Source organism: Thunnus albacares, chromosome 18, assembly GCF_914725855.1.
Source record: "Thunnus albacares chromosome 18, fThuAlb1.1, whole genome shotgun sequence".
NCBI lineage: Eukaryota > Metazoa > Chordata > Actinopteri > Scombriformes > Scombridae > Thunnus > Thunnus albacares.
The window spans coordinates 20,069,391-20,096,960 of record NC_058123.1 but is presented as its reverse complement, the minus strand read 5'-3'; the positions used below and the strand labels follow the sequence as shown (position 1 = coordinate 20,096,960).

The 27,570-nt window shown below is 40.5% G+C and overlaps 2 protein-coding genes and 1 long non-coding RNA gene across 4 annotated transcripts in view; 1 reads left to right on the top strand and 2 right to left on the bottom strand.

The window, feature by feature from the left end:
* Positions 1 to 14,677, bottom strand: part of si:dkey-247m21.3 (5-hydroxytryptamine receptor 4) — a 57,878-nt gene extending 43,201 nt beyond the window's left edge. Inside the window, exon 1 of the mRNA XM_044334416.1 lies at positions 14,627 to 14,677. The gene's annotated coding sequence lies outside the window, so the exon portion shown is untranslated. The remainder of the gene's footprint in view (positions 1 to 14,626) is intronic.
* On the top strand, positions 1,669 to 9,110 carry LOC122968894. Its single transcript, XR_006398906.1, has 5 exons — positions 1,669 to 1,898; positions 2,074 to 2,225; positions 2,324 to 2,652; positions 6,495 to 6,931; positions 7,036 to 9,110. It is a non-coding gene; the product is annotated as an uncharacterized LOC122968894 (long non-coding RNA).
* Positions 14,678 to 16,877: 2,200 nt separating the features above from the next.
* On the bottom strand, positions 16,878 to 22,391 carry zcchc9 (zinc finger, CCHC domain containing 9). Of its 2 annotated transcripts, none has more exons than XM_044334572.1 (6): positions 22,282 to 22,391; positions 19,275 to 19,685; positions 18,961 to 19,111; positions 18,790 to 18,882; positions 18,640 to 18,708; positions 16,878 to 17,152 (listed from the first exon to the last, which is right to left on the bottom strand). In XM_044334572.1, exons 2-6 carry the CDS (start codon positions 19,668 to 19,670, stop codon positions 17,040 to 17,042), a joined length of 822 nt encoding a protein of 273 aa, XP_044190507.1. In that variant the 5' UTR covers positions 19,671 to 19,685; positions 22,282 to 22,391; the 3' UTR covers positions 16,878 to 17,039. The 2 variants fall into 2 exon arrangements, with proteins under 2 accessions (XP_044190507.1, XP_044190508.1); XM_044334573.1 differs by having other exon boundaries at positions 19,275 to 19,700; positions 22,282 to 22,323.
* Between the last annotated feature and the right edge of the window lie 5,179 nt (positions 22,392 to 27,570).

Genomic DNA, 27,570 nt, shown 5'->3' with positions numbered 1-27,570 from the left:
TTGTATTGCATGCAGATAGTTTGTGTAGGTGAAGAAAGTGATAGCAACAGCACAGGAAGAGCAAGAGTTTTCCAGTCAAGTAAATAAGCACTCCTCAAACTGCTCTGAGTAGCTGCTTTGCATATTTATTTTTTCTGCTATTTTGAGTACAGAAATGGGTCTTTCTGCCTCCTCTGCAATGACTCTTTTGCTGTACAATTGCTAAGCATCAGTGCAAACGGCGGCCCTAAAAAGAGGCATTTCTTTTAGGACTAACATCAAACCTTTCCCATCATAGAAAGTCAAAACCTGTGACTGTGACAATATTTTTGGAGTGTATCTTTAAACAGTTGCCAAATGTTACTGATTGGTATGGTGATGAGGACTCAGTAGTGGTGGAGGTGGTGGAGGTGTTATTTACTCATATGTTAAGACCTGCAAACAACATTTGCTGAATTTCTTTTTTGAAATAAATGCACTTTGAGCCTCATACAGAAGCCAAAATGTGTTTATGGGTGTTACAGTGGGTCGTACCTTTAGTACCTAAGGGCAGGGGTATGCTTCCACCACATGAAAAGATAAAAAGTGTTTATGGCTGTTCCACACTCAAAGGCAGGGTGAAAATCTGGCCATCACAGAGAGGGGTAAGCTACGATAATTGTTTAAATATGGGGACAACGATACACATCTTTAGACAGCCTCTCTATCAAGACATTCATTGTGTTGCACTCATTTGAACACATGAAAAGTGACAGCAATAGTTCTACTAAGAATGAAAAAAGAGAGCTTGAGAAAGAACTTCAAACCCTGCTTATTTTCTCACTTCCTCACACCTGACCAATCACTCTGTATTAAAGTCATATCCCTCTATAAATGAAGGCTACAACATCACACACAGTTTCACAAGTCTAGAGCCCTTTCTGCTCAATTGACATGGAACCACTGGGAAGATGACTAATGTTTTTGCCACTGTCTCTGACTGCAGCAGAATTCAAAGAGTACAAAACAGAAAGCAGAACTCCTGTCAGTTTAACTCAGCAATAATCAGCCAACAGCAAAAAACACTATCCAGTCTCGCACACACACAAACACACACAACTGACCGCAGCAGCAGGAAACAGAGGAATTGGAGAAATGACAATTTTTGTTTGCTCAAGAACAAATTGGTTTGGGATGCCAATCAAAACCATGAAATAACTCACCAGCAGCAGCAGCAGGCGGCACACCAACACACAGCACACACACATACTTTCTATGGGTTGGAAAGGCTTCTACAGTAGAAGGATGTAACACTAAACTCTTGACTGTAACCAGTACACATTAAATTCTTAAATCTGCGGTGGAAAGAACATTAAGAGCGCACTGGATGTCACTAAAACCCTTGTGGAAAAACATATTTAAGTGGTGATCTCTCAGATCCATGTTTTGTCTCCATCTTTGTTGCTCAGCACTTGTTGCTGTATTCTTCAATGTAATGCCCAGGGATCACCTGTCGATCAGATAAATGACCTCTACCTTTGCATTTTCTATTGATTAAGTTTGAGCTTATTTTATGAAATGTGACCCACAGAGGGTGAAGTGTGACCTCCACACCACACACTGGGTTTGGTTTTATTTTTTTCTCTATATTTGAAAATGCATTTTTTTGTTGCTTCCTGATTAGGAGACCAATTGTGTGTGTAACACAAACCACACCCATGTGAGATATGGGAATGAAGATCACCCTTCCTGCCCAGCTGCCAACTATTTGGACTCAATTACTGAAATTATCTCAATGGTTTGTAACTTGGTGTCCTTCACTATAACGGCAGCCCAAAAGAACAGGTGAAAAAAACCTCATCAACATGAAGCAGAGAAGAGCAGAGGGCTATTGTTGAGGGAGCTGGTCTGGATCAAGAGCAAAGCATGTGCAAAGCAAGGTGAGCCCTGGTGGTAGAGAGTTTTAGCCTGGCCTGGCATGTTTTTAAGTAATTTGTCTTTTAATGGAAGGATGAACGTTTTTTAATAGAAAACTAACCAAGAGGAATTAACCTCTGGATGAATACACTGGGAATGTGCAATAGACTAATTATTTTTGAGGGACCAACATTATAGGGGGAAGCCAAAGGAAGGAAGCCCGACTGTGTCAAGTCAGGAGGTGGCAAACCTGGCTGGAGCAGCCAACAGCTGGAGAGAAAGGACATCAGGATTTGAACTCCCAGAAGCTTGAGTGGAAGTGCCTCACCCATAAATCAAGGCCTGTCTAGGTGGGTGGATTTTTTTTTTTCAGAAATACAGACCATGACTGCACAAAAACGCACCTGTGGCCTGTTCCTTTGATTAACCCACCTCTCTGTGTCTAGAGCCAGTCCAGTCCAGCCTGCAGTGTCCCTGGGCCCTTGAGTGCAAGCCTGAACAACTTCAACCCTCATTTTCTGACTATAACTGTATCCCCAAAAGAAAATAAACTGATGTTCAGACCTGCCTTCAGAGTTGGTGTAGTGGTTTCTTACCTGGTCGCTCTTAGGACTCTTTTTTTTCAGAGGCTTGAGGCCCCATCCCTCTAGGTCCCACCATCATAGAAGACACACAGAAGACTTCAAGCTGCCCCCAGAGACCAGGCTTGGAACACGGCCTTGGGGACCTAAAACCGGCCAGGGCACCAGAGGGACCAACAAGAGCGACCTATCTCCAGTAAGTGTGACATTAGCGGACATATGGCGAGGGAGTGTAGGGTGACAACACCCAACAAGTAATTCCAGCCACTACAGACCTGGTGGCTGGAAATGATGGCAATGGTCCAACCCAGACAAACCGTTCACGATTCATAGGGACATGTCATCAGGTAAAGGTGTTAACTAAGGGCAAAAAAATCACATTTTTGCTGGACACTTGGTCTAATGTGATATTAATGTCTGAAGCCTGTTTTAAGAGACTGTTTGAAGAGCAGAAGCTGGGGGATGAAAGCAACCTCGATTGGCTGAAGCTGCGGTAAGCAAATGGGTTGGCAATCCCTTATGTGGGCTATGCAGTAACTGAAGTACAAGTGGGGGACATTGTTTTGAAGGACATGGGGATTGTGATTTTGGAGAGTGATCCAAACAACCCAAATGCATTACCCATCCTGGGCATGAATGTCATTGTTCCATGCTGGGATATTCTCTTCTCTAAGCCACAGGTACAGATGCAGGCATGGCCCCCTGAAGCTACTGCTAACACTCAACATGTGTGGGCAACAGCTTTTGAAGACTGCCAGAGAATTCAGGCTGCCACTCCTGCACAACAGACAGGGACTCTTTGCACAGCTTATTGCCACCCAGTGATGATCTTTAGACAGATTGAGCCAGTAATTTGGGCCAGGGCTCCATCCACATTGAAGAAAAAACATTGTATTTTGGTGGAACCACTTGAGGGCCCTAGTACAGTTGCAGTTGCCCAATCACTGGGAATGGTCTGGAGGAGCAGAGTCCCCATCAAGGTGAGGAACCTTAACCCTTTTCCTGTCACCTTAGGTTATCAGCATTTTTTCCATGGAAAGCATCCAAATCCAAAAACTCCTTGAAATTACCCTTGAACAAACCAGGCCAGGCATTGTAGAAGTTGGCGTGTACAAGGTGAGCTAACCAGAATCTTTGCAAATATAGAGGCCATGATATACAGAAACCAAGATCTGTCCACAGACAAACAGGAGAAATTGAGAAGCCTGCTCAAAGTGTGGACATGTCTTTGTTGTGCATGAAGAGGGCTATGGCCAGACGGATGTAATCAAGGCCTCCATCCCCACAGGTATGGCACCCCCAATTACAGCATTACCGGCCTATCCCCTCTACTATGTACCAGGAAGTGCGAGAGCTATTGAATAAAATGATTCAATCTGGGTTGGTTAGGGAGAGCACCAGTCCCAAGGCACCTGGGCCACCAATTGTCCTGGTATGCAAAAAGAATGATGAACTAAGATTTTGTGGTCTATTGGAAGCTAAATGCAGTTACACATGAAGATGCTCACCACCTTCCTAGAACTGAAGACACTTTGACAACATTGACAAAAGCTAAGTACTACTCTACACTTGAATTGGCAAGTGACTATTGGCAAGTGAGTTTCTGAAGTTGATAGAGAGAACTGCTTTTTGTACCCCTTTTGGGCTGTATAAATTTGAAAGGATGCCATTTGGCCTCTGTAATGCTCCTGCAACAATCCAAAGATTGATGCAAAGCTGCCTAGGGAGTCAAATCACAGTCTGCCCTGATATATCTAGATGATGTGATAGTATACTCACCAGATTTTGACACCCATTTACATCACCTTGAATCAGTGTTTGAATGACTGAAAAGCTACTGATTGAAATAACGCCCAGACAAATGAGTTTTATTTCAGAAACAGGTCAAGTTCTTGCATCACCTTGTGAGCAGTGATGGTGTGGCCCTGTCCCAGACAAGATTGTCAGTGAACAGAATTGGCCAGCCCCACAGACAATCCATCAGGTGCACTCCTTTTCTTGGCTTTACAGGATATTATCACCGGTTCATTGCTGGATTTGCAAGTGTTGCTAGGCCAATTTACTCTCCACTGATTGGAGTACCTAAGAACAAAAAACAGAATATCCCCATAAAATCGGATGAGAACTGCCAACAATTGTTTAACTTGCTGAAACAGAAACTGTTAGAAGCACCCATCCTAGCTCTTGCAGATTGTAAACTACCCTTCCGGCTGTACACCAATGCCAGTACTGTGGGCCTCAGGGCAGTGCTATCTCAAGTACAGTAGAGGAAGGAACGAGTGATAGCCTATGCCAGTAGAAGTTTATCACCCACAGAGTGGAATAACTCTGACTATAGCTCCTTCAAATTGGAACTGCTGGCTTTGAAATGGCCAGTGACTGAAAAGGTGCAACCTCAAGACCTAACACCCCTGCAGACTACACTGGAACCAGCACATTTGAGGGTTGTGAAGGTTGACTGGGATTCAGGATACTGGAAACAACAGGAGCACTCCACCCTTCAAAAGCTGGCTTGAGGAAGTAGGCCATCTCAGGAGGGAAGGCATCAAGAAGCCACCACAGTCCTGCGCTATATACAACAATCTCCGGTTTCAGCTGCTGGAGGGTGTATCAGTGAGAAAAATGCTACACCCTAGCTCACGAGGTATATCACCAAATCCTTGTTCCCCTATAGGAGCAACCACTGGAAGGCTTTCCATGGGCATCAGGGTGTAGCAAAGACCCCTTTGACTTTACATCAGAGTTTTTACAAGGATGTGTCAGTTTGGATAGACTCCAGTGAACGATGTGTGCGCCATAAAGGTCACTGTGATGGTAAGGTCCATCTTGTCCCTCTCCATGCACATGCACCATTGCAAATTGTTGCTGTTGACTTTCTGACACAAGGTAGACCAGCAGACTTCTACCAGTATATCCTAGCTGCAACTGATGTGTTCACTAAATATGCTTGAGCAATACCTACCAGAGACCAGACAGCTTCAACCACAGCAAAGAAGGTGTTAAAACATATTATTCAACCAATGGGATGCCCAGAATAGCTACACTCAGATCAAGGTGCCACTGTCAGAAAACACGGTCAGAGTTTCAGTCGGACATTATTGAACATGTTGGCAACATTGGATGAAGAGAAACACACCAGGTAGGTGCAATACATACCAGAACTGCTTCAGGCCTATAACAACTCTGTTCATGCATCCACTGGATACATCCCCCACTATCTGATGTTTGGATGGAATGCCCACCTGCCAATCGAGCTGTCCATGGGTACAGCAAGAGCTACGGAGAGCACAACTACCCAGGAGTGGGTCAGAAGGCATCATGAGCAGCTGATGCTGGCCTTCCATATGGTAGAAGAACCCACCCAGAAAGTCACAACCCAGATGAAGGAGAGGTATGATGCTACAGCCAAAGCTACCCCATTGCTCCTAGGAGAGAGGATTCTAGTCCACGTGACAAAATGGGCAAGGTAAATTGGCAGTACACTGGGAAGAACATATCCAGATTGTAGTTGGCTAGCCTGACCCTACTAACCCGACATGTAAAATACAGCTGAAGGGTAAACACAGTCCTGTCCGAGCGGTTCATTGTAATAGGCTGCAAGTATGTCCTTTTTCATCCTGATACCTGCTCACACACAAGTAGTGCACTGGAAGCAGATACCACAGCCACCCGGGATGCAGCAACGGCACCATATGAATAGTTTCTGTGATTTTACCCATAAAGTTGCCCAGTATAGGCATCAAAAAGTTGGGGAGTGTGTCATGAAATGTGACACACAGAGGATCAAGTGAAGGAACTGCCACACCACACACTAGGTTTGGTTTTATTTTTTTCTCTGTATTTGAAAGTGCATGTTTTTTTTCTTTTTTCTTTTTTTGCTTCCTGATTAGGAGAACAGTTGTGTGTGTGTGTGACACAAACCACACCCATACGAGATATGGAAGTGGAGATCACCCTTCCTGCCCAGCTGCCAGCTATATGGAGTCAATTACTGAAATTATCTCATTGGTGTGTTGCTTGGTGTCCTTCCCTATAAAGGCAGCCCAGAACAACAGGCAAAAAAACCCCTGATCAACATGAAGCAGAGGGAGGCAGAGGGGCATTGCTGAGGGAGCTGGTCTGAATCAAGAGCACTGCACATGCAAAAGAAAGTAAGCCCTGGTGGTAGAGTTTGAGCCTGGCCTGGCATGTTTTTAAGTAATTAGAATTTTAATGGAAGGATGGACATTTTTTAATAGAAAATTAACCAAGTGGGATTCACTTGTGCATGAATACAATGGGAATGTGCAATAGACTAATTATTTCTGAGAGACCAACACTGTAAGGGGAAGCCCAAGGAAGGAAGCCCAACTGTGCCAAGTCAGGAGGTGGCAAACCTGGCTGGAGCAGCGAACAGCTGGAGAGAAAGAACACCAGGATTTGAACTCCCAGGAGCTAAAGTGGAAGTGCTTCCCCATAACCCAAGGCCCGTCTGGGTGGGTGGATTTTTTTTTTTTTCTTTTCAGAAATACAGACTATGACGTCCAGTCAAAGGCACCTTTGGCCTGTTCCTTTGATTAACCCACCTCTCTGTGTCTAGGGCCAGTCCAATCCAGCCTGCAGTGTCCCTGGGCCCTTGTGTGCAAGCCTGAACTTCAACCCACATTCTCGGACGATAACTGTGTCCCCAAAAGAAAATTGATGTTCAGACCTGCCTTCAGAGTTGGTGTAGTGGTTTCTTACCCGGTCACTCTTAGGTCTCTTTTTCTTTTTTTTTTTTGAAATTGCATAGCAGCAATCTTTGTAACACTTATAGATAACACTCTTTTCTATGTCAGTACAGCCCTGATGGCAAACACTGCCAGCAGCCCCGGTCCAGTGTTTGGTATGTTACTAGAAAGTGGATCAACTCATTACATACTCTTGGAAAAGTACTTGCATTACTTTATCAATTGCTCAACAGCAAAAGTAATTAGGTACATTAGGCTACCTGTTACATTACATTTGGTAGAGGTTAGCTACTTCCCCACACCTCCACATTAGTCTGGATGGATAAAGACCAAAATTGATATCAATCCATCAAACTCCCAGGAGGACTATGAACAAGCTGACCCCCATACTTTCGAAGTAACTGAACACCACTGAAATTCAAATTGTAATCCTCTCTCTTCATGTTGTAGAAAAATAATAACATTACTGTAATATGCTATTAAGTAATGCGTTAATGCCCAGATCTTCAATGTAAAGCACATTAAAGAGCTTTACTGTTATACAGTAGGGTAAGGGTTATATCAGTAAGTAAAACTGCACATTTGTCAGATGAGGAAAAAGATGGAATACCTGGTTCTGCAGTGATAGCACCTCAAACTCACAACCTTCTGTTGACAAGTGGGCCACTAGCCTAGAATAGTTATGACAGATCCTGTTGGATAAGTCTGCTGGGAATTAAGTCATTATCTCAAACCTGGGTCTAATGTTAGGTAGAAAATAGATTAAAAATCAAATACACACCCCACTAGCTGGCATTGTATCTTTTTGATTCTGCACATAATCTCTGTAGATGTGGCATGGCATATGATGTGATGTGCAAACAGGACGGTTAATCTGGTGGGTTTTTATAAACTACCAGCCTGTGTAAAAAATAGCTGAACAACCAGGCAGCATCTGGAGACACTTAGCCAAGTTTAAAGACCATATTTGGCAGCTAAAATAAATAAAGAGATTGGTGAAATTTTGGAAACCAGTGTGGCTGGAGAACAGATTTAGTTTTCTTGAGTTTCAGCTCCCAAGTTGAAAAGTGCCATTTGTGAGAAAACCCTCCACTCTTGCTTGTATTAAATTATTTAATTTGAGGAAGGACACTATCTTACTTTTTCTGATACCACTGATATGATTGAAGATAATCTTACTAATTGTTAATAGCTTTAAGCATTGGAGGGAATGATGTAAAGAAAATGATAAAAGTATTTTCAATCATCTACAGTCATCTTCTGTATGTGAACATGAATATGTCATTATACTGTATTTTCTTAATATGGACCCCAGGAAGAGTAGTTGTTGCCAAGGGAACAACTAAATGGGATCCAAATAAAGAATAAACAATATTCTCAAAAAGCCATGAGTTAAATATTATATCTAAAAATCATCTGTACACCCACTGTGTAGCAATATGAATCTGCTGCTTCAACAAGGTTAGACAAAACCTTAAACATATCCTCAAATCAACACTGTCACGGACAATTACTATCAAAAGGCCCTCATTTTCTCCCTCAGTGTAGAGGCGCTGACTTTTCCATGCGCTCACAGGGATGCACTAAATCACACACTAGCCTGCTAGCGTGACTGGAGCAAGATGCAACTCTCAGCGGATGGAGCATGTCTTCTGAATAAAGCTGTGTGGGTGAGGGTAATGGGTTGTGAGTGGGTAATTGAGCGTGCTAGGCTCATCACAATGAGGGTGCCAGCTCACTGGATGGAGGGGGTAAAAGGAGAATGACTGCAGAATATAGAGAATAACACACAAACATGTGCACTCAAGCACACACACACACACAAAGCCATACATGCACAAATGTGAGCAGACTGTGGAAATAAAAGCATCTACCCAGTCATCACCCAGTCTGTGCCTCCCCATGGGTTTAGTTAGGACTGATCAGTTTTCCACTTTCTCATAGCACCACTGTCCACATCAATATCTCCTTATCCACATGCTCTGCCGGGAAATTGTGCTTAAAATACGCACAAGAAAACAATTACATGGCAACCAATAAAGAAGGGAAAAAAATAACAACAAAAAGCTTCTTCTCATAAAGATTTTACACCAAATTAAACAATATAATTAAAAAAACCTCTTTATAATTCTGTCAGTCACTCTTTATTAATTCATTTGACAGATGTATGATGTTTAAGATGTTTAACTTGATGCTTTGCATGGCCCTCTTTTCATACTGCATACAGTAAGTCTATTTATTTAAATAAAACTTGTTTCTACAGTGTAGGGCCACATGACATTCTTATTTTACTGTCATAATATTCAACTAAAAATTGTAATCTTAAAGTTTTCCCCACACCAGTGAACGTACAACATGCTGTGTATGAGTAACTTCACCGTAACTCACAGAACAAACTCATGCACTCACATTCAACTCATGCACTTGACAAAAAATTTTGCTGTACTTGTTGCACTAAAAAAGAAACCCTCTACTGTACTAATATTACCTGCTTCTTTCAAAATGCAACTTGTTGTCCGGGAATAGCTCAATCAGAACTTTTATCATCCTGTTAACCTGTAAACCTGAAATATAATCCTAACTCCATTAAGAGATAAACTTATAGTATGAACAGCTAAATCACTGTGGTGGGATAGTTAAGGTTTCACTTCAGCACAAGAAGAACAGCTGATTATTATCTATTTCAGATGCTAAGGAGGAACTGAGTTTTGTATTTGTTCTTTTTTATGTGTGTACTTGAATTTTGCCACGTTCACTGCTTAAATACATTTAGGCATTAATAGATGACTGAAACCACAGATCCCAGTTTAAGGGAAACCCTGCATGCGCTCCCACACAGGGATGTCAGAAAATGTCAAAAAAGCATCAAATAATTGGAGACTGATGGCTGAACATCAACAGACAAGGACGTAACTAAGTGATTTTATTGACTGTATGGGTTCAGCAAATGCTACCACAGTTTCAGCTTCAGAGAGTCTGCAATTTGAGCATATTCAAACATTATTGGTTGCCTGCAAAATCAATCACAAAAATGCACTGTTTATTATCAGTTTGCTTGGAAACCTGTGCTTTTTAAGTTTTCCTTGCACTTGGTCTGCAACTAATGGTTATTACACATTATTGATTGATTTGTGGAGCAGTTTTCATATTCATCTATTTGTTTAGTATCCATAACATCTTGGGAAAAATGCCCATCACAGTTTCCCAGACCCTAAGGCAGTGTCTTGAAATAGCTTCTTTTGTTCTACCAACTGTCCGAGAAAATACCCACAAGAATATAAAACAGAAAAAATGGCAAATCTTTGTGAAGCTGGTGAATGTTTGGCATGTCTGCTTTATATATGACTTGAATGATTAATTGATAAAGTTGCAAAAGTATTGCCATCACTGTCTCTTGATACCAACAGAAATCTCACATTCCTCCTTTCTACACCTAGACCTGCGGAAACTTGCTGAGCTCTCTGAGATGCTTGTTCAGGTGTAGGTGTAGTTACATGTATCTCAGTGGGTGGGGTCAGAACCAGTCCCATGTTAGTTAACATATGGCACTGATCTCCTTCTGTGCAGCTGTAAATGGCTTATTGTGTGAAAAAAGAATAACAACTAGGCTCACTGTGTGCAGACAAACCACAAGGAACATTAAGTAGGCGATAGGACCAAGTCAAAGTGCTCATATCAGTGTTGACAGCACTGAGTTGAATTTACACTATTGCCTATTTGACAACTTATCTCTGTTGATAACCAAGAGTCAAAACGGATGTGGTGCCACGCATGAGGTTGGGTGACAATGATAATGAATAAAGCCTGGTTAGCCATAGGAACCAGGCTAATAAGTCGGTGTTGGTACAGACAACCTAAAATTAGCCTGAAGGTGGTGGCTTTCTCCTACAAGTCTACAGAGAGAGGCTAATAAGGACAGCGCAGTAGGCGATAGCAAGGACAAGACATTAACTGTTTCTAGTAAAGACAGAGAGCAGGGCTGATCCACAAAATCACTTTTCTCTGTGACTAAAATACTGTACTACCTTCATTTGCCAGTGACAGGTTACTTGAGTACACTCACTGTCTCTCAGCACCAGTTTCTTTCACCTGCCTGATTCATTTACAGATACTCATATCTGGGAACTGGCCAGGGCTATCAGCCTGCATATGGCTACTGGCCAGTGTTGGAATTGTACTTGGATGAGGCAGGAGTGCTTATTTCTTCTAAAATGATAGAAATCAAATCATTTGATCCAGATTCAAATTCTGTAGCAATAAATTGTTTAATAACTGTAAATCACCATCACTGCTTGCTTTCACAAATTGCCTTTTATTTATTTTGTCTTCTTCCCAGATGCTGCCAGAGGTTACACAACTGGGACCACTTATTCCTGGGAAACAATCTAAGGGAAGATAAGTGATGAGGTTGGTTGTTGGTTATTCTATTGGGGCAAATGTTGTGTGTTTAAGTGATAACACAGTGTGAATTCCATGTAATATGTTTTGTAGATGTGCCAAAAGATGTTGGCAAGCTAATGCTGGTTTGGACAAGATATCCTGAAAATAGGAGCCTCGTCACAGGAATGCAATTAAAGTGATTTATAATCAGAGAGGGGATTTAAACAATGACCTTTTAAATGACACCACTGTTTCCTTTCTTTTAAAATTCTACATCTCATGTAATAGTTTAGGCTTGCATCAGTCCAACTAAATATAAGTCATCCCTTTACTTAATACTTTAGCAAAGACTGCAGGGAAACAATCAGAACAGAAGGAGTGGGCTGTGGGTTTTCATGGTCGTCTTGTTAAGCTGCCATTTAATTTTTTTTTATTATGTTTGATTACATCACTGAAATGGGAAACATTTCAAGTGATTGAATGAGTCTTAAAATCTGCTGTCCACGTTTTTTAAATTTGCCTCAAGCTTCATGAAAACAATATGCTGGTCTCATGAAATCTCACAAAATATTACTCACATGCAATTAATACACTCTGTTGACAAGCAGAAATACATTTCCTACTGTGAGAAGGTACATAAAAATAGAGTATGTTAGAACTAGCTTGACATTAAACTATTGCAGCAAATAAGCAACAGTTTGTGATTTACAGAATGGAAAACATAACATGAGAAAACAGAGGAAATAAATGTAAAAAATGTCCCTTAGTCTAACCTTAACAGTTACCTATTTTTTTCACATGAATGGGTGAGAATATTATGTCTAGTAAAAACACACAGGTTATGCTGTCCTCCCAAGAAAAATGGCAGTTGTTTCAGCTAACGCCCAAAAATGACACGTTTACATTTAAATGTAAGATCAGAAGATGCTTATATATGATGTTCTGGAGGGCAATAACAAATGACATGATGTACTTGTATTTGTTTTTTTGCTTTGTGAATCTGTGTCGGTGCATCAGCTTGTCTGTCTGCATGTCTCTGCTCACTAGTACAGGATCATGTGACATGTAAATGTGTGAAGTGGAACCAGTGTCACCTGGAAAGGTTAGGATAACTTTATGCAGCTGCACTCTTTGGTCACACAAGTTGGTGTTAGGCTGGCTTAGAGAAAGTTACCATAGGTTTAAGTTAGAATTAAAAAAAAAAGTTCAAACACACATCACTTCCTTACTTTCCAGAATACTATTCAAATGTCAACCTCCTGTTTCTGGTTGTGACTCCATGCAGTCCTTTCCTTATGATCCCTGTCACTATTTATAGCCCGTCCACCTTCTGTGCCTTGTTGAACATTAAGCTCTTTTCACAACCCTTCATGAAATTAGAAACTTGCTTTTCAAATCTTTTCCACAACAAAAAACATCTCTGTCCCTCCCTTTTTTTCATCCCTCTCTTTATCTTGAACACACACAAACACATGCACGTGCTCACATAGTGTAAACATTACAATCTACGGTGTATCAGAGCAGTTATCTCACTGTTGCCCGGTATTCACTGTTTACAATCAATTAAAAGCTTAATCAACTGGAAAGCAGCCAAATACACAGCAGCAGTATCTGCCTTGCCTACTGAAGTGCATCACCTATATCAATAAACTGTGTACATGAGCATCTGTGTGCATACAATAATGTGTGTGTGTGTGTGTGGTTCATGTTTCTAATAGGCAAACCATAATAAAGTAATAAGGAAGGAGAAATTGCAGCATATCTGTGATGAAATGTCAGCGATCAGGTAACTGTGTTCGGCGGAAATTGAACAAGAACAAACCTTTTCATGTGTCCTGACAGCCAGCAAATGCTTTTTGAGATACTGACATGAAACGACGAATGTTTTTTGTAAATTTTTCAGCAAGCCAAAATAAAGACCCAGAGGACGCGCTTATCTTCTTTTCCCCTCACAAATGCCAGTTTTTTCCACATATCACACACAACTACTGTATGTTTATCCATCCATACTCTCAGATGGACACACCTCTGACTCATATGATAGAAGTCATATAATAAAACAAGTGATAAGACTTGCTGAGCCAAAGGAGGTTCAACTAAAGTTTAAGCACTTATTCTGGGGACAAGTTTCTCTGAATGTGTACTAAATATAAAACAAAAACTTTCTCTGCTTGAAGCCCCATTAACTTATTCTCCTGTGCCCCAATTGACATTTTCCTCTCAAAAGCTAACCTTAATGTGTCTACCTGTATAAAATATATATACCTGCACACTATATTTCTGTCAACAACAAGTCTTTGTACCTTTACACTGAGACTTTTCGTGATTGAAAGAAAACAACAAATAGTCACACTACAGCTGGTTAAATCATGAGCAAGGGGCAGATAATCAGATCAATGTGTTATCATGAACCTTTAAAAAGTAAATACACAGTTTATAGAGTAGAATAGTACCATACTGATGTGCAGTAAGTTAAAAGATATATATATAGTACCTTAAAGTGACCATGAATGTAGTTCAAAGATCATCATTTCTGGTTTGAAAGTGAGCAACATATATAGTAGAGAGAATTCGTCCAATAAATACATAATTTGTAAAAAATCATAAATATAACACGTTTTTGAAACTACATGCCAAGTAAATAGTTGTACTTAAGCATGTGAATGAGTCAAATAGTGAAGGGCAACATTAAAATTATAAACACCTAAAATGATGTGCGTTATATCTGGTGATTGCAGCCTGATTAATAAAGGAGCTTGATGGAGAGATGATGTCTGTGTCAATCAATGAATTGATGGCGATTAAAAAAATGTAGAACAAATCACTGTCTCATGCAGGCAAAGAGTATAAAATAACCTACTCTAATTCGAGTTTTCGATTCATTACATTTTATTTGACTTAGGCAGCGCTGTCGTTATCATCTGGACAGAAGTGTTTTAAGTTTCACTCAATGAACAAAACATGTCTCTTAACAGAAGAAACTTTAACTGTAAAAGCCTACAAACCGGGAAATCCTTTGCAAACATGTCTTTTTCCTTCCTTTCACCTCTGTTGAACTTTTAAAAAACATAACCCGTTTACCTGTGCCGGGCTGTTCGCCTCCGTTCCTCCGACCCAGACGCTGCGGTGGGTGTTAAAGGATCTCATATTCCGGTTTAAATGGGGGAAGAAAACCTGCCGCGTGCCCACAGAGCGCGAGCTGCAGATGAGTGACACTGAGCGACAGTCTGCCTCGTGCCATCGAGAGGAGAGGCAGAGAGAGAGAGAGAGAGAGAGAGAGAGAGAGAGAGAGAGAGAGAGAGTGAGAGAGAGAGAGAGAGAGAGAGAGAGAGAGAGAGAGCAGAGCAGTTAATACTGTATTGATTTAATTTAATACTGATTATTGATATGGATATACTGTACTTTATCTAATATTGTGTTGTTGCTAATATTACTGTTTTTGTGTATTGTCCAAATATTTGGTCAATTTGTACTTTGATGCTTTGGGAAAATAAAATAGTTCTTGTAACTTTCATGCCAATAAAGCATTGGCATGGGACAGACAGAGAGAGAGAGAGAGAGAGAGAGAGAGAGAGAGAGAGAGAGAGAGAGAGAGAGAGAGAGAGAGAGAGAGATGCAAGTAGCAGGTTAGAGATGGTGAGAGAAAGAGGTGTAACTACTTATAGCAATAAGACACATTTTCAACAAAAAAAAGAAAGAAAGAAAGGATACAATCTTAGACAGAGGGAGAGAGAGAGAAAGAGAGAGAGCACGCGATGCAGAGAGGAGCAGCTGGAGGGTTTTTGGTTTCAATCAAACAGTAATAAAACATACAGGTCTCATAATAAATCACAGACTGGAGTGTTTACACTTCTCTGAGAGAGACAGATGGAGAGTTGGAGAGAGAGAGAGAGAGAGAGAGAGAGAGAGAGAGAGAGAGAGAGAGAGAGAGAGAGAGAGAGAGAGAGAGAGAGAGAGAGAGTTTGTACTACTTTGTACAATGTGCTTTGGCAATACTGTACTTCAATATGGTCATGCCAATAAAGCCTCACTAAATTGAATTGAACTGAGAGAGAGAGAGAGAGAGAGAGAGAGAGAGAGAGAGAGAGAGAGAGAGAGAGAGAGAGATTAATAGATCTTAACATAATGTTTTATTGTTTGTATGTTAAAAACTGAACTTTTCCCTGTTTGTACTACCTTATTACCTTGTACAATGTGCTTTGGCAATACAGTACCTCAATATAGTCATGCCAATAAAGCCTCAATTCAATGAAAGAGAGAGAGAGAGAGAGACAGACAGACATAGAGAGAGAGAGAGAGAGAGAGAGAGAGGGAGAGAGAGAGAGAGAGAGAGAGAGAGAGACGTAATCGATGCTGCCATCTTGTGGCCTTATAATGCGATGAGACGAGACACCGCTGATAACTGAAACAATTCAAAGCAGGGGCCCAGTAGACATGTAAAACTATCAAACAGTACCGGCACTGACATTAAAGGAATAGTTATACACTTTGGGAAATTATTATTTTTCAATTATTTTAAAATAATTCTTATCATTTTAAGCTTTCTTACGGAAAGTTAGATGCTACGTGTACAGTAACATATTCAGCTGCTGATGCCAGGTGATATTCGTTTGTTATTCTCTTTTAATATCTGAAGCAAGATTTTGTAAGTAAATTATGGAGGACCACAAGTGTCACAGAAATAGTAATAAAGCGTTTCATTAATTAATAAGTAATTGTATAATAAAAACAGGAATTAATCAATTGGTTTACAAATTAATTAATTAATTAATAAAGAAACACACTAAATTACAAAGTTAAGTGTTTTTCTTAAATAACACTTTAAATTACAAATTATTTGATAGTTTAATGGGCATTAAAAAGAATTATAAAAAGAATTTACAAATGAAATAATTATTCATCAACAAATTGTCCAAATTAAAAAGGGATTTACAAAAACAAAAAGTCAATAAGCACATCATTTAAAAATACATGAATGAACTCCTAGATACATGCAGTTACTGCATGATAAAAAGATAAATAACTGAATTTGCAAACTGAATTACAGCTTTTAATTGGGCATTTAAAAGGGCAGCTCCCTTTCCCATTTGCATTTCCTTTTCCTATTGGCTAACATATTGGCTACTACTTTCTATTCAATAAGATTAGGTTGATACATGTAGTGGCTTCTTCCAAAAGGGTTCACTCATTCACATGCTTTCAACAGGCACAGTTTGCACAATATTCTACTACACCCCATGGTAGCTTGGTGGTGAAGTGCCGCCATAAAACCATAAAACTAATAATCAATCACAATTATTGTTCCAGCACCAGAATAAAGGAAAGCTGTAAATACACAGAAGCAACGCTTTATTGAAAGGATGTCCGTTATACAAAACGGGAAATAGAAATCCGAAGTCCAGTTCACTACATGTGAACAGTAAATAATCCGTTTATCAGAGTCCAGACGGTGACATTGGTCAGAGAGAACAGAGTCAGAGTGTTGCAGACGATCTCAGAACGTCACCACTTTAGTCTGCTTGGGTTTGGCTTTCTTCACTGGAACATGAACCTCCTCATGGTCTGCACTCATATTGTTGGACAACCAGCCCACAGTCACAGAGTTTGCTGGAAGGACACAGTGAGGGAAATGTTAAAGCTCAGACACAACAGCAGCCACGCAGATATTAAACTGAATATAAGATGGTATTTTTAGGATGCCAATGTCTGTCTGTTGGCCCAACTAACCCATGAATTTTCAAAGTCTTGACTCTGTGGCTCCTCCTCAGAAAAAATGGAGACAATGCCTCTGATCTACCGTCTCCCGAGCCAATTTTAAGTTGTGATGATTGAGTTTTGTCTGTATGTCTGCTGGTTTTCAATATAGGACAAATGTGGGTATATGAAGGATAAGGGAGAGCTTCAAGAGTGCCATTAGTGATGTCATAAAATATTGAAAAAAAGCTCATATTCATCAATTATTCCTTGTTCTTAGTCTGAGTTTGATTTGGATGATAAACATGCTCTCAGTTTTGGAACTACAGCTCCCAAAATGCTTTGGTGGATGTTGCTGTGGGCTACAAACTTAAGTCCCGTTTCTTTAGCCTACATTTGTTCACATTTAGTCAAATAGCGTTAATTAAAAGTCTGCTGAATCAGCTTTTGGCAGCCCCTCTTTGCAGTGTAGCCATGGATGTACAGACAACTATCACTGGATTACTTTGATATGGAAGAAAACTTAAAAATGTGATGATTCTCAGGCAAATTTTGAAGACCCCTTTTTGGTGAATTTATGGAGGTTTATTGGAAATGGACATCAGAGATGATGATATCCTCAGGAAGTGTAAGTCACACTGAATCTGTTCAGATTTGACTGAGTTAAGACTTAAAGAGGGAGTATGAGTTTTGACAAGTTTTCTCTCCCTCTGCATCCTCCTGAGGAGGTAAAACATCTGACCTACTAGAACTACTGTGGATGGATTACTATTAGAGATGCAATGATTAGTCAGTTGACAGAAAATGCATCTTTTACTTTAAGAAAAAAAAGGTCCAAATTATCTGATTCAAGCTTCTTAAATGTGAATATTTTCTGGTTTCTTTAGTCCTCTGTGACAGTAAACTGAATATCTTTGGGTTGTGGAATGTTGGTCAGGACAAAACAAGACATTTGAGGACATCTTGGGCTTTGGGAAACAGCGACGGCCATTTTTCACCATTTTTGACTAAATGACTAATCAATTGATCGAAAAAATGATCGATAGATTAATTGATAATGAAAATAATCATTAGTTGCCGCCCTAATTACAAGGACATTTTATACAGATATTCATGGTCCCCAGAGGATGAATCTTACTGACTGTAGTGAACCTCTGACTTATAAAAACATACGTCTTACTACTATAATGTGTAAGACCAAGAAAAGACGAAAATTCTTACATTTGAGAAGTTTGAACCAGCAAATATACGCTTAAAAAGCGCCTTAAACTATTAATCTATTACCAAAATAGTTGCAGATAAATTTTCTTTCAATGAATCACCTAATTGTTGCAGCTCCATTTGTCTTATTTTCAGGTTAATATGATAGTTTGAAGACCAAAGAGGAAAAGGAGACTCACTTGAGGCCTGGTGCTCTGGACAATCCTTCTGAAAATGTTCCACTGAGCCACAAACACGACAGCAGCCTCCTGCAGACACAAATATTCAGTCAAACTGCTATGAAGTGAATTATCATGCAAACAGTGTGGTGAGTTTCTGCCTGAGTGTACCTTGTGCATACATTCCTTTAGGATTATCAGGGCAGGAGCGTGACAAGTGTCCGGTCTGACCACAGATGAAGCATTTAGCATATGGGTATTCACCTGATGGAGAGAACATTAAACATGATTACATCAGGATTAAACTCAAATCTCTGACAAATGTCTCCACGTTGTCCTCACCAAGAGCAGGGTCGACTTTAGCTCTGCATTTCTGGATTTCATGTTCGGTGGAGCCGCAGCGGTAGCAGATGCCTCGGCCCATCTCCTCGTCTCTGTCCGCCTCTGGACAGTCGGCCAAACCGTGACCCGGCTTCCTGCAGTTAAAACACAGCTGGGGAGAAGAGAACAAGAAGGTCAGGACTCCTCTGGAGCGCCCCTAAATATCAGCACAGATAGGTGTCATATAACAAGGTAAAATAATAATATCTTTAACTCCTCGTACTAAAAGTATGACCAAACATGAATATCTGTAAACGTGGTGTGAAATCACTCACCATGTTGCTCTTCTTGTCATTCTGCCTCTTTATCCGTCTGTCCTCTCTCCTCTGGTCTTTCTTCAGAGCGATGTGCACCTCCTGCTTAAGCTGCTGCTCTCCCTCCCTCCCTCCTTTATCAGTTCTAGGCAGCGACTGTCCGCTCTGCTGCAGATACTCCAAGAACCCGTTCACGTCCTCATTCTCGTAGTCCTTTTTCTTACGGTTGGGTTTATGCACAGCGGAGCCGCCGGGCTGAGTCCCTCTCAGATGATCCCTCTGAGCTCCGTGTTTAATACCTGAGCCTCCCGGGTGACCTCCTCTCCCTCCTCCTCCTCCCCCTTTCAACTTATTCCATGGAGTGGCCTCTGCTGGTTTGTGTTTGTGGACGTTATTGGCTCTCGCCCACCTCGTCATGACTGCACAGTCTGGCTGAAAAACATAACACTTCAAATTTAAGTTAGAGTAACCGAAACCGACATTATGACTCTAACTGACCTAAATTTAGTTATATCAATATGTTTGATAAATTCATTCCTTCACACAGGCTGTCCACCTGCGGTTCAAAGTGATATAATCAACCAAACGTGTCCAGTGAAGACAAAGACTCAAGTGTTGGGTACAGGACAATACAGGTGACACAGATAATGGCTTTATTACTGAATAATGTAATTATCCTATGGGATGACTTGTATGATGTATAAATGTATAAAATTTGGTTTTCAACTATTCCTGTTTGGCCCATAACGAAAGTGCAAGCTGAAACGTTGGGCTTTGATTCAGCATGATGCGGTTTAAAACAGAAGTTGATGAAATGAGCAAGTCTGTATGCGGTCCTCCTCATTCAACCACTTTGTCTTCAGTCAACTCGAAACAGGACAAAATGAAGATAAAATCAATTAAATGAAGATAAAGATCTGACTGATGGGATATTGAGAGAAAAACTGTGATTCAATCTGTAATATTACTTATTTTGATTGTTGAAAGAGATGTTAAATTGAGCCATATTTTCCTCTCAATTTCCCATTTTAGCAAACAAATACCTAAATGTGTTCTTAACTACTGAATATGGTAGCCTAAATAAATATCACTCTTTCATAATTAATGATTTTCTGTTTATTTTTTCAGTAGAAATAATTAATAAGAGCCCCACTGTGAGGATGGAAAAAACAAAAACTTTACATGAGTAAAACCAACAGTGGTGGAAAAAATGGTTTTGGATCTTTTACTTGTGTAAAAGTAGAACTACCACACTCTGAAAATACTCTGTTAAAATAAAAGTACTACATTTAAATTGTACTGTAGTTAAAATACACTGCAGGTACAATCAGAAAAATGTATTAGATGTAAAGTATTACAGTAGTTATGCAGAATGGCCCCGTTCAGAGTGACTGTTATTATTGATGTATGAATCTAGGCAGCTTTACAATGTTGTAGCTGGTCGAGAGGGAGGTTAATTTAATTTCCTCACTTTCTGTTGGGTAGTTTGATCTATAAAATCATATTTTGTAAACTGAAAACACGTTTTGTATGTGAAATCTTAACCTGTACAGTAAACTAAAGCTGTCAGACAAATGTAGTGAGGTAAAAAGTACAAAGTTTCCCTATAACATATAGTGGAGCAGCAGTATAAAGTAGCATTCAACCACACCAGTAAGGTAAAAGTACTTTAAAACTGAACTTGAAAGTGCTTTACTGACTTTCCATCACTGCAGATGTAACATATGCCTCTTGCATGTCACATTAAATACATCATTTGAGCTTTAAATGGTCACTATGTCTAATAGCAAAATCTTATAATATAGAATATAATTTTGTCAGTAATTTTACCTTTATTTAATAGTTGTAAGGTGTACATATTTGTGTTATTTTCATATTTGTATGCTGTTATCTTATATTTCATATTTAATACTTGGCTACATAGTATCCAAGGTAACGATGCAGCTATAAAGCCCATCACCGGGGAACAATTCAGACCGGGCTTGTATCCCCCAGGTGAGTGTGTGACTGTTAAATGGAAACCTGTAAATATTAATGTATAGCTGATCTGAGAGAGAATTAATTACTAATTATAACTATATTGACATTCAGCGTGATTATCTACGTGTACTGATTCATCGGTATCAGTAGTAGTCAATTTGTAATATAGCCTAGTAAGTCTTTGATCTTGGTCAAGGTTAGACCGTTGGCCCTGTAATTTGTTATTTAACGGTTATTAAGCTTCGTCACAGGAATCATTTATTACTATTGTAAGTTTCCTTTAATTATGGTTTTATCTATATTAAATAGTTTAACTGAGACCGGGGTTGTATCCCACAGATCCCGAAGTGCTTGTAAGCAATAAACAGGCATCATTGAATCGACATCGGAGCATCTGTGTGTCTTCGTTGGAGTCAACTAACGTTACTAACTGTCAGCCGTTAGTCCTCCATCATCTTTACAACACAACGCAGAGACTGTAGGCTGTCACTATTATCAGCAATATAAAAGAAACTTAACAGGGGCATTATAACTGTGAGGTTAATACAATCCCCCGATACACAGAGCAAGTGTTAGAGGTCTCCTATCAAAGTATATTCGTATTACAGATGTTTATAGTGTCTACCATTTCATTGTCCAGTTATTTCAGGAACAACAATAAATAAACTTGCTTTTTTTTTATAACTCTGGATGTTAAATTTATCGAAATAAAGTCTTATGTTAAACGAAAATTCCTCTCGTGTTTAATCCGGTTAGTTTATAATTTCAACATTGTGCGTAGAAATTATAATACACACATAACAAACTAACTTAACTGACGTATTTTATATATTGTTATTATATGTTACATTAACATGTGGCACAGCTTGGTTCAGTAGCTGCGAGCTAACGTTAAATCACACCACGTTACTTTAGTTTTTACGATTGTATAGCAGTGAATGTTAGTGAATAGAAAGCCGATTAGAAAAAAATGTTAATCCGGTCGGCACGTTATTGATTTATAGACTTTCCTCATATGAAATAAAGTAAACGGTATTTAAAATGTTACCTTGTGCGATGTGTTTGTGTTTTTGCCCGGAAGTGTTGGGCTCTCCTTCTTCTTCTTCTTCTTCCTGTTTAATGACGAATTGCCACCTTTCGGAGCACTATCGCCACCAACTGTTGAATTACATAGCTCTTAAGTCCTTGTTATTAAACCAGTGCTTTGTAGATAAGTGAAGACATGTTTTAAGATAGAATTTCCAGAATCATTTGTAAAGAGCGTTTTCAAGTCCATACCTTCAACCCTTTTATGTTCCAATTCATTATTTAACAGCTGTCTTTGTGTTGTATATTTGAGAAGATGAAAAAAGACGTGATCCACAGTTTCCATATTAATGCAGCCATCACAAGTTCCCGTTACATTTCATACAAAAGTCTGTGATTTCAGTGGTGGTGGAAATGGAATTTACTGACATACTGTGCTTCAGTACAATTTTTAGGTACTTGTGCTTTACTTGAGTATTTCCATTTCATGATACTTCATGCTTCCACTCCCCTACATTTCAGAGGGAAATATTGTGTTTTCTACTTCGCTACATTTATTTGACAGGTTTAGTTACTTTTCAGATGAAGATTTGACACAATGCTTAATATAACAACCTCTTAAAATGCAACACTGATAAAGATTCAACCTGTGGTTTTCAACATTTTTGGCCTTTGATGACTTACAAATAACAGTGTGTAGTTGGAGACACATTTCAGATGTTTATGATTTGTTAACAGCTCCACCAAATCATGATTGTTCCCTCTAAACTTTTCACATGGTTTAATTTCAATAAATGTTTAAATGATCCGATATTTCACCAAAAATCAAAGATTAGAGTAAAAGTCCAAAAACTGAAAACAAATTTGTGTATCAGAACTTTGTTTTTTCTTCTTTCCTCTCCCATTAATCATCTCACAACCCCACAGATTTATATGGTGACCCTTTGGAGGGAGCCGACCCCTAGGTTGGGAACCACTGGACTAAACTAGACAACTGTATATAACGTAGGTCAGACTAGCTCCATCTCCAGCAGCTACAACAGTAACATGCTGCTTACAAACTGATTCTTCAGTATTAATAATCTAACAAGTCTGTCATATATAATAATATATCAGAGGTCAGTGGGGTCAGAGGGACCAGAGCGCTACTTTTATTTTCATACTGTAACTACATTTTCCTGCTTCCCTTTTCCTACTTATATACTTTTACTTAAGCAAGATTTTTCATGAAGGGCCTTTACTTGTAATGGAGTGTTTTTACATCACTTTATTGGTACTTTTACTTGAGTAAAGAATCTGAGTACTTCTTTCATCACCGTGTGATTCAAAAAACCCTCATTTATTTGTGGATCATTACCAGAATCAGGTTTATGTCGTAATATGAAGATTAAATAGGAGAAATATTTACTTCCCAAAATGTCTGCAGTTATTTCTGAGTGTAAAACAATCACATTGACATTTAAAAAAATGCTAAATACTAGAATACAACCAGTCAAAGGGTGCTGCCTGTGCCTAGCAACGGTTGCTGAGCAACAGTTGCTGAGCAATGGTCATTGCTTGGATTTATGGAAAAGGCAGTTCTTTTGACATCACATTTTGGGATTCCTTTGATCGCTGTGACATACTTGAATCCTATGATGCACTGATGTTGTAAGACGCTTAAATACAAGTAAGTACCTCTCAATCACTGCCTGCATTTCTACTCGTGTTTAACTCAGACATTAGTGCGTGAAAACGGAGCCCAGTGCAGTTCAAACAACAGATCAAGTATCAAGCATAGAAGACCACATCATAACAATCACCATGAATACAACAGGAAGCTTGTGCTCGGAGATGCCAGAGGTCACAGTCGACACTTTTCGCCCACTGATCCAAAACTTTGTTGAAAGGATTACAGAGAACCAGTGGACACTGCTGAAATCTGGTTCTCCTGACAGTGCCACCAAAATCGTCTTAGCTGAGCTGCTGTTGGAAATTATACAAGCAGTGACAAACACCTTTTTGGCCAAATTCAAGAACACATCTGTGGCAATTTCCAAGGAGCAAGTTCAGGTCAAACTGGGTGACACACTGGCTCAGAGCTTTGCTGATGCTCTGGACATAGTGGACCAAGAAGAGTGTGTCAGCCCCCAAAACCTGACAAACCTGCTGGCTAAAGAGGTTGCAGAGAGTGTCAGCTCTGCCCTTTCTGCTCAGAAGACCGTTAAGCCTGGAATAAACCAGCACATCACTACCCCCCACAGACTGAACAACATGCTCAAACATGCCTCCAAAATGCTTAAAAAGTTTGCCGCTAAGATTGAAATTTGCACACCCTGTGCACACCGGCAGACAGCAAGCCAGACTGCCTCCCAAAAGACGACCAGCTCAGAGCTGGTAATGGAGGATCTGGAGGACATGGACTACAAAAGCATCTGTCAGTTACACGGGGAAGAGCCACAAAGTATGGAGGAGGAACCACAAACCATGGAGGATGAGCCACAAGACCCAAAGGAAGACTCATTTGTGGCTGAAACAGCTAGAGTAGTCGAGGGAATAATTGAGAAAGCTGTTCGTGAGATCACAGAGCGTCTTTTGCAGGATATAACAGATTCAGAGTACGAGCTCCTGAAGTCTGAATCCTCTTTTGACATTGAGGTTGTGTCAAAAGACATCACTGAACTCATCACCAGCGAGGAGAGGACTTCAACTCCAGGATCCAAAGAGAAGCCCAGATGGTCTCTTAAAAGGGTAGGCAGCATTATAAAGGCCTTCTTTGTGAAGCTCCTCACTAAAATGTCTTTACATCGCATTGTGACACAAATAAAGAGCAAATTCCACCACAAGTCCAAAGCTGAAAGCAGCCAGTCGATGCAGTCTCTCATGGATGGTTTCGACGCGCTGCTTAAGGTGGAAGATGGGGGCAAGCAGAAAGACAAAGGCGGGAATGAGCTTTGCGTATTTCCCAGATACAAAAATCTTTCTGGGAATAACATTGTGGTGGTCACCAAAAAACTCACTGAAATGGTGTACTGCTACATCACATATGGGGCCATGATGCCAGAGATCATCCCAGAAGCAATCAGGAGGAAGGCAGCGGCTGTTCCTCGGGTTGATGCTGCCATGTATGATGACATACGGAAGAAAGTGCGCTGCTTCCTGGCTCTGATCAACTGGTGGCAGAAAACCCAGGCTGCCAGCCACTCTGACAAACTCACACTGGCTTTACAAGACACTGAGTTGGTGGCACAGAGTACCTTACCAGAGGTCAATGCAGAGGAGAATGCACAGGAAGTTGCAGCAGAGCAGGACAGCAACAAGTTGTCAGTCAGGTTCCTCGTGGACAAGCTGGTTTATCGGCTGTACAACAAGGCCAAGCTGAGGCACACTACAAAACAGCCAGCGGTCATCATTCAGCGTCTCTTCCAGAGGATATGGGCCAAAGTCGAGAGAGCAGAATTAAGAATAACCCCAGAAACTTTGAAAGACCTTGACAAGGCAGTGTTCAAAGACCTGGTGAAGGTGTGCGGCTGTCCAACGAATGTGCTGACTTTGATCAACTTAGAGGAGCCAGCGATCGAAAAATTCATCACCGACTGTTTCTGTCGCCGCTTTATTGAGAAGAAACAGAGTGCCATCTCTAAGTTCTTCTCATCGTTGGGAAAAGCCCTCTCCAAGCCCTTCAGACGGGTGAAGGTCGGGTTTATATAGGGAGGGTTATTTTAGGGGGTTTAGGGGGTTATTTAAGCCTTCATGTTGAAGGGAAAAAGTGAGCTGGGGGTTACTTTTTTCCTTCAACATGAATGCAGTAAAGAGCTTCAGTCCTGCCTTACCTCTATGTGAGGTAGGACTGGAGCTCTCAGGGTCATCTCAGGGGTTAACTGGTTCTACATCTGAGGGACTCTCCTTCAGATGTACAACTACCCCGGGTGCTCCGGTTTCCTCCCACTTTTCTTCAAAACAATTCATCATTTGGACACTCTAAATAGCCCCCAAAAAGCTAATTAGTTTCATGAGTATAAAAATGGAAAAAGTCATTCAAGGCCGACTGTGTCTACTGATAGCGTTGTTGCTGCTCTCATCTCAGTTGATTTTCCTATATATATCACATTACTGTGGATTAATTGTGGATTAATATCTGCTGTATATTTAAACTTTCGCTAGTTTTACACAAGCACTCTCAGCGCTTTTCTCTTAGCGACTTTTCTCGCTAATCGCACAAGTTGTTAGTCACTTTAGCTCTGCAGCTAGCACTAGCAGCTAACTTAAACTAAGTAGTTAGCGATGGCTTCTCTCTCTCCCTCTCGTTCTTCTGCTCTCTCTTGCTCGGTGTGTCAAATGTTTAGTTATTCCTCTGCCTCCTTTAGTGATAGTGGTAAGTGTAATAAGTGTAGTTTATTTGCAGCACTGGAGGCAAGGCTTAGTGAATTGGAAGCGCGGCTCCGCACCATGGAAAAACAATCAGCTGCTAATATAGTTAGCCAGCCCCTAGTATCCGGTGCGGGCCGACCTGGCGTAGCTCCCACTCCCCCGGCAGCTCCCGAGCAGCCGGGAAGCCAGGGCAGCTGGGTGACTGTCCGAAGGAAGCATAGCCCTAAGCAGAAGCCCACGGTTCACCACCAACCAGTTCATGTTTCTAACAGGTTCTCCCCACTCAGCAACACACCCGCTGAGAAACAAACTCTGATTATTGGCAGCTCCATAGTCAGAAATGTGAAGTTAGCGACACCAGCAGCTATAGTTAAATGTATTCCTGGGGCCAGAGCGGGCGACATTGAGTCAAATTTAAAACTGCTGGCTAAGAATAAACGTAAATATGGTACGATTGTCATCCATGTCGGCGGTAATGACTCCCGATTACGCCAATCGGAGATCACCAAGATTAATGTTGAGTCGGTGTGTACATTTGCAAAAACTATGTCGGACTCCGTAATTTTCTCTGGACCGCTGCCTAATCTGACCAGTGATGACATGTATAGCCGTATGTCACAATTCAACCGCTGGTTGTCGAGGTGGTGTCCAGCAAACGATGTGGGCTTCATAGATAATTGGCAGACTTTCTGGGGAAGACCTGGTCTGATTAGGAGAGACGGCATACATCCCACTTTGGATGGAGCTGCTCTCATATCCAGAAATATGGCCCAGTTTATTAGTAAACCAAAACCATGACAACCCAGAGTTGCAGTCCTACACGCTTCTCTGCGCTTCCATTAGAGCAGTTACCCACCCAAAACCACATAGAGACTGTGTCTGTCCCCCGACCACATAAATCAATTAAATCCAAAGTAAACAAAAGAAGAGTCATTCATGAAAATCTAGTAAAAATTAAAAA

What these genes read in the sequence shown, in the direction of transcription:
- zcchc9 (XM_044334572.1), bottom strand. Translation starts at nt 19,670, where the DNA reads ATGACGAGGTGGGCGAGAGCCAATAACGTCCACAAACACAAACCAGCA. An exon ending in TAAAGGAATGTATGCACAAG is followed by an intron (nt 18,709 to 18,789) that starts GTACACTCAGGC and finishes TTGTGTCTGCAG; the next exon opens with GAGGCTGCTGTCGTGTTTGT. An exon ending in TCCAGAGCACCAGGCCTCAA is followed by an intron (nt 17,153 to 18,639) that starts GTGAGTCTCCTT and finishes GTGTCCTTCCAG; the next exon opens with CAAACTCTGTGACTGTGGGC.